This window comes from Neoarius graeffei, chromosome 18 (genome assembly GCF_027579695.1).
Source record: "Neoarius graeffei isolate fNeoGra1 chromosome 18, fNeoGra1.pri, whole genome shotgun sequence".
Taxonomy (NCBI): domain Eukaryota; kingdom Metazoa; phylum Chordata; class Actinopteri; order Siluriformes; family Ariidae; genus Neoarius; species Neoarius graeffei.
Window position 1 is genome coordinate 26,355,284 of NC_083586.1, and position 15,000 is coordinate 26,370,283.

At 42.9% G+C, this 15,000-nt stretch overlaps 1 protein-coding gene across 3 annotated transcripts in view; it reads left to right on the top strand.

The window, feature by feature from the left end:
• Positions 1–15,000, top strand: part of dmd (dystrophin) — a 509,910-nt gene that overhangs the window by 261,792 nt on the left and 233,118 nt on the right. For 2 of the 3 annotated variants that reach the window (XM_060898614.1, XM_060898611.1), the window contains one exon: positions 4,555–4,727. In XM_060898614.1, the coding sequence (XP_060754597.1) occupies positions 4,555–4,727 (173 nt within the window). Of the gene's footprint in view, positions 1–4,017; positions 4,235–4,554; positions 4,728–15,000 lie in introns of those variants that run through there. The other variant, XM_060898612.1, reaches the window with a different exon arrangement.

Below are 15,000 nucleotides of genomic sequence, written 5' to 3' on the forward strand. Positions count from 1 at the left end.
GATGGATGGATGGATGGATGGATGGATGGATGGATAGTTTCTTTAAATTGTGCCCATATCTCAACATACAAGAGGTTCTCAAAATGGTATCCAGTTATTTAACACAAAAGTCTTTTAGCACAAATCCAAAGTCTCTTAGCACAACTCTATATTCTTTAGCACAACTCTGGATTATGGTCACAATAATCGAAAAAAATTCTCATCTTTTATATAGGAAGGGGTTTATTATGATTGCTTAGGGACTGGAAGCTGGAATTTCTGCTGCTGTACATGTTAAGGATCAGTTGTTGATCCCTGAAACGTGGACTGAAAATCCAATTCTTTGGTGTCTTTGGATATTTCTCGTTAAGCCATAACAAACCATGAATTGTGGGCACCTTCATAGATAACTTCAGTCACTTCTGATCATATCACAAATTCAACTGACTGTCAATAATTACGCGTTTGTTGAATTACTTAACCGGGGGATTATGTCTCTTGCCCTGCTTGACAACATGCGTTTTGCCAACAAAGAGCAGAATCTATTCCGGAAAACTTACTCAAATTATTAAAAGTCCATTTGATTCAATACAAATACAGTGCCTTGCAAAAGTGCAATATCTTATCCTGTGCAATAATCCAATGCCATCACTATGCACTTTATCATCACCCACCAGTGTTATGGTTCTCATCCATTTTTTTTCCACAATATGTTCTCTGTGCAATGTTTGTTTGTGGCCCTACTGTCACTGTCTATTGGTCTACATCTGCGTTTATAGTGCAATATACAAGTCTGTCTAGCTCTCTAGTATGTTTACTCAGTGGCGGCTCCTGAATTTTTTTTTCAGGGGGGGCAATTTTCCCCTGTTATGTCTACACGGACCGTAAATGTCCACAGGACTGAAGTAAATTGACCTAGGTAGCAAATCAATTGGCCGAACTTGTTTTTGCCTGGTAAATTCAGATATCAATATAGACAATATCTCTTCTCTCCACTAGGTGGCAACACTAAACAAATTAAAGGTGGCAAACTAAGGTAGCCTAGTAAACTAGACCCACCCGCCTAGCGGCCAAAAATATTTTTGCCTACGAGTGGCAAATATTCACATTTAGTATGGCTTGCCAGGCTAAAACTAAGGAAGATTCATTGTGAAGCCTTCAAAGCAAAACATCTGGCATCACAATCAATTAATATTACATTACTCATTTATTTTCTCATATTATTCCAGTATTCTATAAGAAGTAGACACAAATTCTTAATTATAAACATATTCTAATTTCTTCAATTCTAAAGAATGCAATTAAAGTGGCAGGATATAAATCCAAAACAAGTGTTTATTTAAGTTTTGAAAAAGATGAAGAAAAGCAGAACCATCAAACAAACATGTGCAGCTTAATTATGTGGGTTTTTTTTATATGGAATTGCACCATTTTAACAACAAATAATAATTCTAAATAAATTCTGCAGTTTTTTTTCCCAAGAATTCCTCCAGAAAGCCATGCCTTAAAAGGAAATTAAAAGTATTACAAGCATGTCAATGAACACAAAAGGCTTTAGTTATTTAGCTATATACACACACAAGGTTACACAAGGTTTTGTAGTCAGTGCAACTTGGCTTAACAAGTTGGAAAAAAGGTAAGGTGCTGCTGGCTCCAATGAACACATATACTGTACAATATATAAAAACTGAAAATATGCTTAATTTACACCAAGTCAGAGAGAACTTGAGGCTACTGAAATATTCCAAGCATGGCAATGTTAAACTGCCATTGGCAAAACAAAAACATGGCAATGTTAAACTGCCATTGGTAACACACACACACACACACACACACACACACACACACACACACACACACACAAAAACAACTTTTGCCTAGTAAATTCAAATATCAGATATCACTGTACCGTCTGCTGTGCTACTTCCAGGGTGGAAGAGAACGCAAGGGTAGCAAAAACGAGCATTGACTACATCACAGCCAGCTAGCCAAGTTTTCCGGTGGTACCAGTTCTTGTTAAAACCTCTTGAGTAGGTCTTCTCCCCCTTCGTAGACACTTGCTTGATGTTTAAATTCGGTCTAGGAGGTCCTAGCTGTTTGATTGCCGTTTTCTCCTCATTGGTACGACGACTAAAGGGAACTTCTTTCAGAGATGCTATCGTGTTGTTGCACTCAACACTCGCTGCCATCTTCTTCATAGAATGTTCACACATTTCCCGCGCAAGTTGCGTTTTCCAGCCCAAAATTATGTTCAAAACCCGCTAAAATGCACTTAAAAACGCCCAATCTGGCAACACTTGCGCGGCGCAACAGGCGTATGACATAAGCACGCTGCTTGTGCGAGCACATAAAACCCAATAGAAAATGCATTGGGAGCATGATTTTTGAAAAAAACGTACGTACCATTAGTGTCAATTGGAGATTTTGGGGCAAATCTGAACCTGACAGAAATCGCCCCAAAAGGGCGTGGCTACACCAGGCGCGACCTTAGCCTGATTGGACAATGACATTACTGTTGCCGTGGTAGTAGGAGTAGATAAAAAAAAAAAATCTCCCTCCCTGTTTGGGAGTGCGTCGCCCAAATCGCCCCTATTAACGAGCCACCAGTGTGTTTACTTATTGTTGTCTTGTGTGCATTTACTATAACAGGTTTATTGTTTATTGTACATACCAGCACATTGGAGCGTGGAGAAACGTAATTTATTTCAGCCGTGCACTGCTTGTTGTATGGTCTGAATGACAAAGTTTGACTTAAATATCACAATCTTGCGCAAACTGTTCACTTGTTCTTGGAGCTTGTGCTAAATAATTTAGAGTTGTGCTAAGAGACTTTGGATTTGTGCTAAAAGACTTGTGCTAAAAGACTTTTGTGCTAAATAACCGTAAACCCTCAAAAGTATGACTTACTATTCCTGCAGTGAAATCAGTGGAATATCTTTTTTTCCAGACATTTGCACCTCTAATGCCAACATCATTTAAACATAACTTGTATTATTTACATGCACCTTATATACACCAGAGCAGATGCATGTGTGCAGTCTTTTCACTTTGCTTTTATTTGAGTGTGAAATGGTATTTGAGTCTTTCATACAGTTTGTTTCTCACTACTATTTATAAATGTAATACTTGGTGTGTAATTATTCATATGGGTAGCAAGTTTCAGGTTTATTCTCCTGAGGGCTTCCTCTTCTTTGCCACAGCTATCAAAGATAATCGGTTTCTCTCGTATGTTGTCTCATCTCATCTCATTATCTGTAGCCGCTTTATCCTGTTCTACAGGGTCGCAGGCAAGCTGGAGCCTATCCCAGCTGACTACGGGCAAAAGGCGGGGTACACCCTGGACAAGTCGCCAGGTCATCACAGGGCTGACACATAGACACAGACAACCATTCACACTCACATTCACACCTACGGTCAATTTAGAGTCACCAGTTAACCTAACCTGCATGTCTTTGGACTGTGGGGGAAACCGGAGCACCCAGAGGAAACCCACACGGACACGGGGAGAACATGCAAACTCCGCACAGAAAGGCCCTCGCCGGCCACGGGGCTCGAACCCAGGACCTTCTTGCTGTGAGGCGACAGCACTAACCACTACGCCACCGTGCCACCCTCTCATATGTTGTAAATTGTGTAATTTATGAAATTATTATTTCTAAATAAATTGGAACAGTCCTTGTAAAGGCATACAGTTTATGAGACTCACATGCAAATTAATGATCTTCATTTGGGAACTCAGTAAATCAGGGCTTGAGTGTTCATCTAAATCTGCATAAGCATTTCGGCACTGATACAGTAGGTTGAATCATTTATCTTGGTTGCCCTGTACAAACTGGTATGGCAACTATGTGTTCTTGGCAACAGCACAAACATTCAGTTAAAATTTGAAGAGGCAGGCACACTAGTGGGATATAAGGAGATGCCTTTGTTCCCAGGACTTAGCCTTTTTTCAGAAGCAATGCCCACACTCCCTATGAACAACAGACCCAATGTGCCTTCCTCAAAAGGCACGCTGAAGCCTCTGAACAGTAGTAGCAGAATCCCTTTTTGTGGCTATTCACCATCTTTCATTTGTTCAAACTTTATTCCATATTATCTCTCAACTTATTCAACTACTCCTACTACACACACACATACACACATCCATATGGCATGGAAATAAAGGACTGTGCTCTAGGGAGTCAGACATACATGCATTTTTCACCTGAGGTCTTAATCTATGGATATGTTACACCGGAAGACATACCATGTTAAGGTCTGTTTATCACTGTTCCTTTCTTGTATCAGTTTTTGTTATGATGCTGTTTCTTTTGCGGAAAGTGATGGAACTGAGTAATGTAAATTGCGTACAGTGCATTCACAGGAAAATGTCTATTCTTCCTGTATGTGAAAGTGAAATATTGTACACTATGTACACTGTATCACCTGTTTGATATTTATCATATGTTCTAAAGCAACCCATGTTTAAGAAAATATCATTTTTAACTTGTTAATACAGTATTGCGTCTTCGCTCCAATGACAGAAAAAAAAACCTAACTGAAATATCCCTGTTATACCCCTGTTAATCTTTACAGGATCTCCAGAGCGAGATTGATAGCCACACAGACATGTATCATTCACTTGATGAAAATGGACAGCGTATTGTGGCATCACTGGGAAGGGCAGACAATGCTATAGTGCTGCAAAAACAACTTTACAGCATGGGAAAGCGCTGGCAGGACTTATGTAAAAAAGTAAATAGTATGAGGTAAGAATCTTTTATTTATGAAATATTTTTTGTGTGTGTTTGAGTTTGTCATCACCAGTATTTCAAACACCTCTGGTATCTGCTCAATAAATTCCAAAAGAATAACAAACACGAATATCACAGTTCATTATAGTAACTGAATTGCTGTATAAAACAAAATAAGAAAAATCTCCAAAGTTATCAGGTGCAACCTGATGAAATATGCACATAGTTATACAAACCTCCATAGAACCTGTCAGCTTAGACATCTCTGTGTTTTAATTTTAATTTAATTTAATTAGCTTTGCCATAGCAATGTACATACATTATGGCTGGGAAACCACTATAGCTTGCGCCAATTACAGTGGCTCCATTGTACTTAATCTGCATATCTTTTGGACTGCGGGGGAAACCGGAGCACTCGGAGGAAACCCACGCAGACACGGGGAGAACATGCAACCTCCACACAGAAAGGCCCTTGTCGGCCACTGGGCTCAAACCCAGAACCTTCTTGCTGTGAGGCGACAGTGCTAACCACTACACCACAGTGCCGCCGTTTGTGACACCAGCATCAATAGAAATGATTCACAAAAATTTAGCATTGAACAGCAGCATTAAAATATACATTGAACATCTGTAGGTTACAGAAAAGATAGAACTTGCATTTTGTACCAGCTGTGATTTATCAAGTCAAGTTTATTTTTATAACGCTTTTAACAATAGACATTGTCGCAAACCAGCTTTACAGAATTTTATTGACTTTAAACATGAGCTAATTTTATCCCTAATCTATCCTCAATGGGCAAGCCTGTGGCAACGGTGGCAAGGAAAAACTCCCTCAGACAACATGAGGAAGAAACCTCGAGAGGAATCAGACTCAAAATGGAACCCATCCTCATTTAGGTGATAACAGACAACGTGATTATAAAATTTTTAACATGAAGTCTGTTTCGTTGATGTTATAAACTCTTCATTGATAGGAACTTGAGTGCAAAACTGTTCATGACAACTGCAGTCCGAAAGCTAGCAAGTCAACTGTAGTCCTCAGCCATAAAAGCATTACTACTAAATGTCCAGAGCATCTTCCAAGTGTGACTTCCAACTGTCCATATGGGCCAGTCCTCCACAGGAGCGATGTGATGAGACTCCAGCCAGACATAAGGCATCAGGATGGATCAGACAGGTCAATCTCAGGATTGATATGTAACTCAGAGGGACAGACAGAGTGGGGGGAGGGGAGAAAAAGAGAGAAAGAGAGAAAACACAAGTTGTTAGGTATGCCCAGTGTCACCTGATGAGTAGGAAGAGTATACAATTTGCACTGAGTGCAACCAGGGACTTCGGCAAAACTAACTATGACAGCATAACTAAAAGGAGAGAGCCAGAAGGTAACACAGGCATGAGGAAACCCTGGGACATAAAGCAGCCAGCCACTACACCATCAACAAACTCGAGTGAGCAAGCGAGTGGGGGGCTGACAGCATCCATACATCCCAGTTTACCAAAACACTGTATGTCTGAGGACCCTCCAGATCTACTCCTTTACCTAATAAAACTATTAACAAAAGGCTTGATTAAACAGATATATTTTCAGCCTAGACTTAAACACTGAGACTGTGTCTGAGTCCCGAACACTACTTGGAAGGCTATTCCATAACTGTGGGACTTTGTAAGAAAAGCCTCTGACCCCTGATGTAGCTTTCACTATACGAGGTACCAGCAGATAGCCTGCACCTTATGATCTAAGTACAACCCCGATTCCAAAAAAGTTGGGACAAAGTACAAATTGTAAATAAAAACGGAATGCAATGATGTGGAAGTTTCAAAATTCCATATTTTATTCAGAATAGAACATAGATGACATATCAAATGTTTAAACTGAGAAAATGTATCATTTAAAGAGAAAAATTAGGTGATTTTAAATTTCATGACAACAACACATCTCAAAAAAGTTGGGACAAGGCCATGTTTCCCACTGTGAGACATCCCCTTTTCTCTTTACAACAGTCTGTAAACGTCTGGGGACTGAGGAGACAAGTTGCTCAAGTTTAGGGATAGGAATGTTAACCCATTCTTGTATAATGTAGGATTCTAGTTGCTCAACTGTCTTAGGTCTTTTTTGTCGCATCTTCCGTTTTATGATGCGCCAAATGTTTTCTATGGGTGAAAGATCTGGACTGCAGGCTGGCCAGTTCAGTACCCGGACCCTTCTTCTACGCAGCCATGATGCTGTAATTGATGCAGTATGTGGTTTGGCATTGTCATGTTGGAAAAAGCAAGGTCTTCCCTGAAAGAGACGTCGTCTGGATGGGAGCATATGTTGCTCTAGAACCTGGATATACTGTACCTTTCAGCATTGATGGTGTCTTTCCAGATGTGTAAACTGCCCATGCCACACGCACTAATGCAACCCCATACCATCAGAGATGCAGGGTTCTGAACTGAGCGCTGATAACAACTTGGGTCGTCCTTCTCCTCTTTAGTCCGAATGACACGGCGTCCCTGATTTCCATAAAGAACTTCACATTTTGATTCATCTGACCACAGAACAGTTTTCCACTTTGCCACAGTCCATTTTAAATGAGCCTTGGCCCAGAGAAGACGTCTGCACTTCTGGATCATGTTTAGATACGGCTTCTTCTTTGAACTATAGAGTTTTAGCTGGCAACGGCAGATGGCACGGTGAATTGTGTTCACAGATAATGTTCTCTGGAAATATTCCTGAGCCCATTTTGTGATTTCCAATACAGAAGCATGCCTGTATGTGATGCAGTGCTGTCTAAGGGCCCGAAGATCACGGGCACCCAGTATGGTTTTCCGGCCTTGACCCTTACGCACAGAGATTCTTCCAGATTCTCTGAATCTTTTGATGATATTATGCACTGTAGATGATGATATGTTCAAACTCTTTGCAAGTTTACACTGTCGAACTCCTTTCTGATATTGCTCCACTATTTGTCGGCGCAGAATTGGGGGGATTGGTGATCCTCTTCCCATCTTTACTTCTGAGAGCCGCTGCCACTCCAAGATGCTCTTTTTATACCCAGTCATGTTAATGACCTATTGCCAATTGACCTAATGAGTTGCAATTTGGTCCTCCAGCTGTTCCTTTTTTGTACCTTTAACTTTTCCAGCCTCTTATTGCCCCTGTCCCAACTTTTTTGAGATGTGTTGCTGTCATGAAATTTCAAATGAGCCAATATTTGGCATGAAATTTCAAAATGTCTCACTTTCGACATTTGATATGTTGTCTATGTTCTATTGTGAATACAATATCAGTTTTTGAGATTTGTAAATTATTGCATTCCGTTTTTATTTGCAATTTGTACTTTGTCCCAACTTTTTTGGAATCAGGGTTGTAGATGTGGCAGGTCATAAAGGACCGGAAGTTTGCTCAGGTACTGTGGTGCAAGACCATTCAGTGCTTTAAAGGTCAATAGTAGTATTTTATAAACAATATGAAATTTGATTGGGCACCAATGCAGTGTGGATAAGATAGGGGTGATGTGATTGTCATATTTTCTATTTCTAGTAAGGACTCTTGCTGTTGCATTTTGAACTAACTGGAGCTTGTTTATGCACTTATTGGATCATCCAGACAGTAAGGCATTACAGTAATCCAACCTGGAGGTAACAAAACCATGGACTAGTTTTTTTTTTTTTTTTTTTTTTTTTTGCGTCGTGTAGCGACATTATATTTCTTATCTTGCAACATTTCTGAGATGAAAGAAAGCTATCCAGGTAATGTTATTGATATGAGTTTCAAATGAAAGACTGGGGTCAATAATCACCCTGAGGTCTTTTACTGCTGCGCATGAAGAAACAGAAAGGCCATCCAGAGTTACTGTGTAATCAGAAAACCTACTTCTAGCTGCATGTGGTCCTAGTACAAGTACTTCAGTCTTGTCAGAGTTAAGCAGAAGGAAGTTCATAAGCATCCAGTGTCTAATGTCCTTTACACATTTCTCAATTCTATTAAGTTGGTGTGTCTCATCTGGTTTTGCAGAAACATACAACTGTGTGTCATCAGCATAACAGTGGTAATTTGTCACTTCATAAGAAATTGAATTATGTCATTATAAGCATGTGACAGTGCATAGTCTGTGGATTTTGTGCCAGCTTGCTTAAACATGTTTCTTACCCCCTATTTTGTGTTTGCCTTGCAAACGCAGGGTCTTATGACTCCAAATCAGAATGCAAATAAAAAAAGAAAGCAGTGATTTCTAAATTTCCTTTGACTTGTATTTCATTTCAGACAGTATGAACCCAAGATATTCCATGTTTTGTCCAGTCAACTTCATTTCATTTGTTAATAGACATCAATTCCTGTGTTTCAGGCCTGCAACACATTCCAATACAGTTAGGATGGGGGCAATTCAGGGCGAGTAATGAGGAAAACAATTAAATAATGATGTGATTTGAAACAGGTGATTGTGATTATGATTTGGTACAAAATCAGTATCCAGGAAAGGCCTAGACTTTGAGGAGCAAAGATGGGCCAAGGATCTCCAGTTTGTCAACAAAGTGTGAGAAAATTATTGAAATGTTTAAAACAACGTTCCTCAAAGAAAGTGCATAATATCATTCAACAATTCAAGGAATCTGGAGGAGTTTCGGTGTGTAAAGGGCAAGAGCGCAAGCCTAAGTTGAATACCCGTGATCTTCGATCCCTCAGACGGCACTGCATCAAGTACCCTCATTCACTTATAGTGGATAGAACCACGTGGGCTCAGGATTACTTTAGCAAACCCTTCTCAAGCACTACAATATGGAACTACATCCACAAATGCCAGTTAAACCTTTACTGTGCAAAAAGGAAGCCTTATGTTAGATGTGTTAGTAGTACAGTATGTTAGTTGCCCTTGAAAAAGGTAACTACTGTACACTTCTGTGATGGCAGCATTAGATTAGATTAGATTAGATTAGATTAGATTAGATTAGATTAGATTAGATTAGATTAGATTAGATTAGATAAAACTTTATTGATCCCTTTGGGAAGGTTCTATCAGGGAAATTAAGATTCCAGCAGCATCATTACAGATAAACAGAGAAAAGAAATAGAGGAAAACTTCTAGATAAATTAAAATAAAGTATTTACATATACAAATATAAAAAGAATAAGATATGGGGAAGGAGGAAAAAAGGGGAGGGGGCGGCAGGAGAGATATTGCACTTTATATTGCACATTATATTGCAATATAAAGTGCAATATGTCGATATGTATGGCGCTGTGTGAGACGGCTGCTTCTCCAGTAGCTCTGTAGTTTTTAGCTCTTTAAACCTCTTTTTTTCCACCTTTTTTACTTTTCTGCTTTTCTTACGAAGACATAGTGTGTTTTACTATATAACATGGATATATTTAACTTTAACACGCAACCAGGAGCCAGTTTTTCTCACTTATTCGAGAGAGGAGCTGCTGGCCCTGAAAACAATGGGACAATACGACACCCTATTCCGGCTGAGCTGAGGAGGAAACCCAGGGGTTGCAAGGCTGGAGCTAAGCTAAACGCTAGACTAGCGGACAACCGGCGGTGCTACAAACCATCCATTCCCTCCGTTATCATGGGGAATGTGAGCTCGCTGCCGAATAAAGTTGACGAGCTTTCCGCTCTGAACAACCAGCGGATTTACCGGGAGAGCAGCTTATTTATCTTTACGGAGACATGGCTAACACACCTTGTACCGGATACTAACGTGGACCTGCGGGGATTCACTGCTGTGAGAGCCGACAGAGACACTAACACATGCGGGAAAAGCAAAGGTGAGGGACTCATCATTTATGTTAACAACCGCTGGTGTAACCCAGGACATATCTCCGTAAAGACAGTTTTATGTTGCCCGGACTTGGAGCTGCTAGCCGTTAGCCTGCGGCCATATTATCTGCCGAGGGAGTTTAGTCACATGATCACCATCTATGTTTACATCCCTCCGAGGGCAGACGCAGCCGCTGCATGTGAGAGGATTCACTCTGTCACAGCAAGGCTGCAGACAGCACCCTGAGGCATTTATCATTATTTCTGGGGACTTTAATCATGCTACTTTGGACTCTACTTTGGCTGCTTTTTACCAGGCTGTGGATTGTCCAACAAGGAACAACAGGACAATTGACTTGCTGTATGCTAATGTGAGGGATGCATACAGAGTCACACCCCTCCCCCCACTAGGGAAGTCTGACCACAACCTGGTTCTTCTACAGCCGAAGTACACCCCCCTGGTTCAAAGGCAACCTGCAACAACTAGCTCCATCAGGAGGTGGTCCCCTGAAATGGAAGATGCCCTCAGGGACTAGCCTGGCAAGCCAGACTAAATGTGAATATTTAGTCTGGCCTCGATCCGTAGACATTTCTGAAGGGTGGGGGTGGAACAAACCGCTGTCTTTCAAACTGTCTCTGTGCGTACAGGCCAACGCTCTGACCAATCAGCGCAACAGTGACTGTGACGTAGTCAGAGCGCGCAGTGGGGGAGACCTTGAAATAAATAATTTTTCAAAATGCGTATTAATTAATAAACAGGTTCTAGATATTAAGAAGTTTGGAGATAATGACCACAAGTTTGGAGTCTGTACCACATGCTTAACATACACTCTTATTTTTTTCAAGTGTTTTTCAAGGGTTTGCTTAAACTGTTTTTGAGAGTTTTTATTTAGTGGTGTTTGGTGAAATAATTTCCCTTAAATTTAAAATAACGGGAAAATAAGAAACAATCAAAAAGTAATGTTTCAAAGCTGTTTATTAAAGGACCCATGGCATGGTGGTTTGTTGATGCTTTAAACGGGATCGTGGAGGCTTCCGGATGTTATATCCGCAGCCTTTCTCGAAATGAACCCTCGGAACGGAGATATAGCCTCCTGGAAGAAAGCCCCATTTCAGCCCTTTTCCCAGTGCGTCGTTTTGCTAATGAGAAGCATGGAGGCGGGGAAGGGTAGAGGGTGGGGGCGTGCCATGGGGGGAGGGGCTGCCGTCTGCCTCCCAAGCCGGCTGAGAGTGCTCCTCGTCGGGCACAGCCAGGCAGGCGAATGCCCTGGTCCGTCCACCCTGTCTAAAAAAATGGTACAACTTGAGCCCATGGTAAAACTGGGACTTTGTCGGTTTTTTTTCAGCCTGAGGCCCATGGTAAAACTGAGCAGTTTTATCATGGAGGAGTGGGGACTTTGCCGTTTCCTCCCCCCAACTCGCCCCTGGGAGAACCGTTGCCTCCACGGGCAGCCGGTGCCGTTGGAGGGCCGCCCGCGCGACCTCGGCTCCCGACAAAAGATTGGATCTAGGGCTGACTTTCAATGGATCGCGGCGATGGAGCTGCTCTGCCACTCACGACACCCCGGCCCAGAATCAGGGAAAAATACCGCGCGCTGACGTCATTAAGGTGTGACGCGAGGAAATAAAATAAATTCAACAAATGTTTGGGTTTTTACTGAACAAACAAACAAATAAAATGAACGAGTGACTTAAAAAAAAGAATGTGGGTGTCTTTGTAAAAACTGTTTTGATTGGCTATTATTACAGAGGTAGCGCAGAGTACCTGGCTAACTGCAGGAAGCGGTTAGCTGCACAGCTAATGTAGCCATTGCAAACGCACTGATTTTAAAACACGGCAAAACGACTTAACAGTTATACACTTACTTGTTCGGTGTTTGTGGCTGATGCGGCAGGGATGCTTAGTACGGACCCAGGCTTCAGTGACAGTTGATGTGCAAAACCTGCCCTGTACTGTCCCAAGTTGTGGAAACATTCCTCAGGAAAATGCTTCCGACAAACGTACTGTACACCGTCTTAGGTAGACTCGACGGCGTATTATTGAAGTAAATAAAATTAAGCCACTGCGTCTTCAGGGGCTCTCCCGTCGGCAGTAAAAACAGACTCTTTTCTGTGTTGTCACATCCATGTACAGCGCAATTTCCATGTTTCGCTCGCTTAGGTGATGCCATGTTGTTGTGTCCTCTATGGTCTCCTCACTACAACTGGGAGGGCAATCCATACGGTGGGTGGGAATCCAGAGGGGGAGCGTGGGGATCATCTCCCTTGCTGACGTAGTAAAGGGAAGAGCTTATCAACGCGCCGTTTTGACGCGCCATTCTCAAATGTTGGGCATAGTTTGGTTTACACATTATGAAATTTCTAGCCACTGGGGTGACTTAAGAAGGTCAGAGGAACTCATTTTAACGTTAAAAAACCTCAGAAAGTGAAAATTTCATGCCATGGGACCTTTAATTCTTCGTACTGCACAAACTAGCCCATCCTTTTGGCTACAAGCGGAGCCAGCTGGTAGATCAGACTTTTGCCATAGCCGGTCGGCAAAACAGTGAAAACGTCCTTCTTGAAAAGGAATGAGCGGAGAGCCTCTTCCTGCTCATGTTTCAATGAAAACTCCAAGTCTAATTCTTCTAAAACTGATTCCAAAGCGGAGTCAAATGAGCGCTGTTCACTAGCCTTAGCCATCTTTCCTGTTGTGCTTTCTCCAGCGTCGTGCAGCTTTGTCGTCACTCCTGCAAAAGCCTGCCCAAAGAATCCAAACAAAAACCTTGCGATGTGATTGGTGGGCACGATTTGATGCCCGGGGTGTTTTTGTTTATATGGTGCGAGGCTAGACCCATTCGCTAGGCAAAAATATTTTTGGCCGCTAGGCAGGTGGGTCTAGTTTACTAGGCTACTCAGGGACTGTTATGACATCACGGACTGGGATGTGCTGCTTAGCCCACACTGTGAGGACATAGAGGGGCTGACACACTGTCTGACGGATTACCTTAACTTCTGTGCAGACGTGGTCTCCCCCACTAAGACTGTATGGTGTTACCCTAATAACAAGCCATAGGTAACACAGGAAGTCAAAGCTGTCCTCAACAGGAAGAAGGCCACCTTCAGGAGCACGGATAGGGAGGCAATGAAAGCAGCACAGCAGGAGGTAAAACGCAGCATGAGGGAAGCTAAGGACAGCTACAGAAGAAAGGTGGAGCAGAAGCTGAAGGAGAACAGCATGAGGGAGGTCTGGGAAGGTGTGAAAACCATCACAGGCCACAATACAAAGACCAGAGTCGTTGAGGGGACAGTGGAGAGGGCGAATGAGTTGAATGACTTCTTCAATCGGTTCAACCAGCCCACGTCCCCCCCACCCTCTCCCTCACTACAGCCATCTCTCCTTCTTCCCTCAACACATCTCCCCCCAGTCATCACAGCAGCCCCCTCATCCCCCACCTCAACACAGACTCCTCCATGCATTACTGCAGACCAGGTCAGAGGTCAACTGAGGAAGCTTCACCCCAGGAAAGCAGCAGGCCTGGACAAGGTGTGTCCCTGACTACTGAAGACCTGTGCTGCTGAACTGGGTGAACCACTCCAACACATCTTCAACCTTAGCTTGCAGCTGGGGAGAGTACCCACCCTCTGGAAGACATCATGTATCATTCCAGTTCCCAAAAAGTATCGGCCCAGCGAGCTGAACGACTTCCGACTGGTGGCATTCACTTTACATCTGATGAAGACATTGGAGCGGCTCTTCCTCAGCCTCCTCAGACCCCAGATACAACATGCCCAGGACTGTCTGCAGTTTGCATACTGGGCAGGTGTCGGTGTGGAAGACACCATCCTCTACCTGCTACACTGAGCCCACTCGCATCTGGATAAGGGAAATGGCACAGTGAGGATCCTCTTCTTGGACTTCTCAAGTGCCTTCAACACCATCCAGCCCCTATTGCTTCAGGACAAACTGAACAGGATGCGAGTGGACCCCTGCCTGGTCACCTGGATCTCCAGCTACCTCACTGACAGGCTGCAGTACATCATGCTGAAGGACATCACGTCTGACACTGTGATTAGCAGCACTGGAGCACCCCAGGGCACGGTGCTGGCCCCTCTTCTCTTCACCCTGTACACCGCAGACTTCTGCTACAACTCGGAGCTGTGTCACATTCAGAAGTTTGCCGATGACACAGCCATCGTTGGGTGTATCAGTGATGACAGAGAGGAGGAGTATAGGAGCCTGGTGAGGGACTTTGCTGTGTGGTGCAACAGGAACCATCTGCAGCTCAACACCTCGAAGACCAAGGAGCTGGTCATTGACTTTGGGAGGTCCAGACCAAGGTCATGACCAGTTCTGATCGAGTGAGTTGAGGTGGAGGCTGTGGATTCCTACAAGTACCTCGGGCTGTGGCTGGACAGCAAGCTGGACTGGACTTGCAACACCAAACACTTATACAGGAAGGGACAGAGCAGGCTATACTTCCTTAGGAGGCTGCTGTCCTTTAACATCTGCAGGAAACTCATGTGGATGTTCTATCAGTCTGTGATTGCCAGTGTCCTGT